This window comes from Phytophthora parasitica (genome assembly GCF_000247585.1).
Source record: "Phytophthora parasitica INRA-310 unplaced genomic scaffold supercont2.37, whole genome shotgun sequence".
NCBI classification, from domain to species: Eukaryota; Oomycota; class Peronosporomycetes; order Peronosporales; family Peronosporaceae; genus Phytophthora; species Phytophthora nicotianae.
Genome location: NW_008649023.1, coordinates 232,416 through 233,528, shown reverse-complemented (window position 1 = coordinate 233,528; position 1,113 = coordinate 232,416). Strand labels below are relative to the sequence as shown.

Sequence of the window (1,113 nt, the reverse complement as noted above, 5' to 3'; positions counted from 1 at the left end):
CTAAATATTGCCGCGCGTGACGCGAAAGAGAGCGGCGGCTTCTACCGCTGATTGCGCAGCAAGAGCACCCTGGAACAAGGAGTTAGATAATATATTTAAGAAGAGGAGGAGGAGGTATACCTTGTACTTCTCCTTATTCTTATTCTTCGGTCTGCGTGACTTACTGAGCGTTTTAAGCTGAGAGGCGGGAGTCATTTGCGCGCTTCTAGAAAACCTAAACGAGGTTTTATTTTTGACTTGATAAGGACCAATTATTTGTGTCTCACTCGATCCGACAAATACGGTATTGTGCAGCCGTGCTGTCAACTTGTGCGTCAGCAACATTCAATTGGTTGCTATCCTCGCGCGGCGGTTATCCCGTATTGCAATCCTAACCCAAGCACTCTCTTCATTTTTTTATCAATCCGAACAGGGCACTAAAACACGGTAGTGACTATACACTGTCATACCAACTCATAGCGCACCTGCGTAACAAACCTCTACTTTTCGCGCTACCGCATCATGGTAATTTGTCACAGGTATCCGAATCTAAGTGTAGTTGATCTGTGTAGTGCTCCCGTAATGATTTTAGTATGTTTTCGGCGCGTATGTACACATATCGACGGAAAATACCGCCCACATGAAAATCAGTAAACATGAGCCAAAAATAATCGGAAACGCGGCAACGCACTCGTGCCGAAATCTAAGTGGGCATTGATCAATATTTTTCCCAAAAACTATAAAGGAAACTCAAAAAAAGAAACCAGATTTTTTTATTAGGTACTTGCATAGGAAGTGGTTTTGAAAACCTACTACATATCCTGAGATAGCACCCCACACAGCAATTGTTCTCTGGATTATCGTCGTTCTCTACTCTGCGGCAGATGGCTTTCAGTGACATGTTTGAGTAGCCAGTGCGACGGTAGCTTTGCAGTGAGTGAACCCATCACGCCTACGTCTTGGAGTTGGTAAACGGACGTAAATTTCGCAGGCAAGTGCACCAACGACGCGAACAGCTCTCGTTCCGCAACATCCTCCAACTTGCACGATACATGGCAATGCCACGTAATGACGGGCGTGTCGCTCGTTGACTGCAACGAAAGTTGACAAATTGGATCTCCGTGTGGTGAACGC

At 45.6% G+C, this 1,113-nt stretch overlaps 1 protein-coding gene across 1 annotated transcript; it reads right to left on the bottom strand.

Annotated features, from left to right (window-relative positions):
• Nucleotides 1–195, bottom strand: PPTG_23399 (hypothetical protein; the record flags this gene model as incomplete). Its single annotated transcript, XM_008910309.1, has 2 exons — nt 1–69; nt 121–195. The coding sequence occupies 2 exons, from the start codon at nt 193–195 to the stop codon at nt 1–3; spliced, it is 144 nt and encodes a 47-aa protein (XP_008908557.1).
• Nucleotides 196–1,113: the final 918 nt, after the last annotated feature.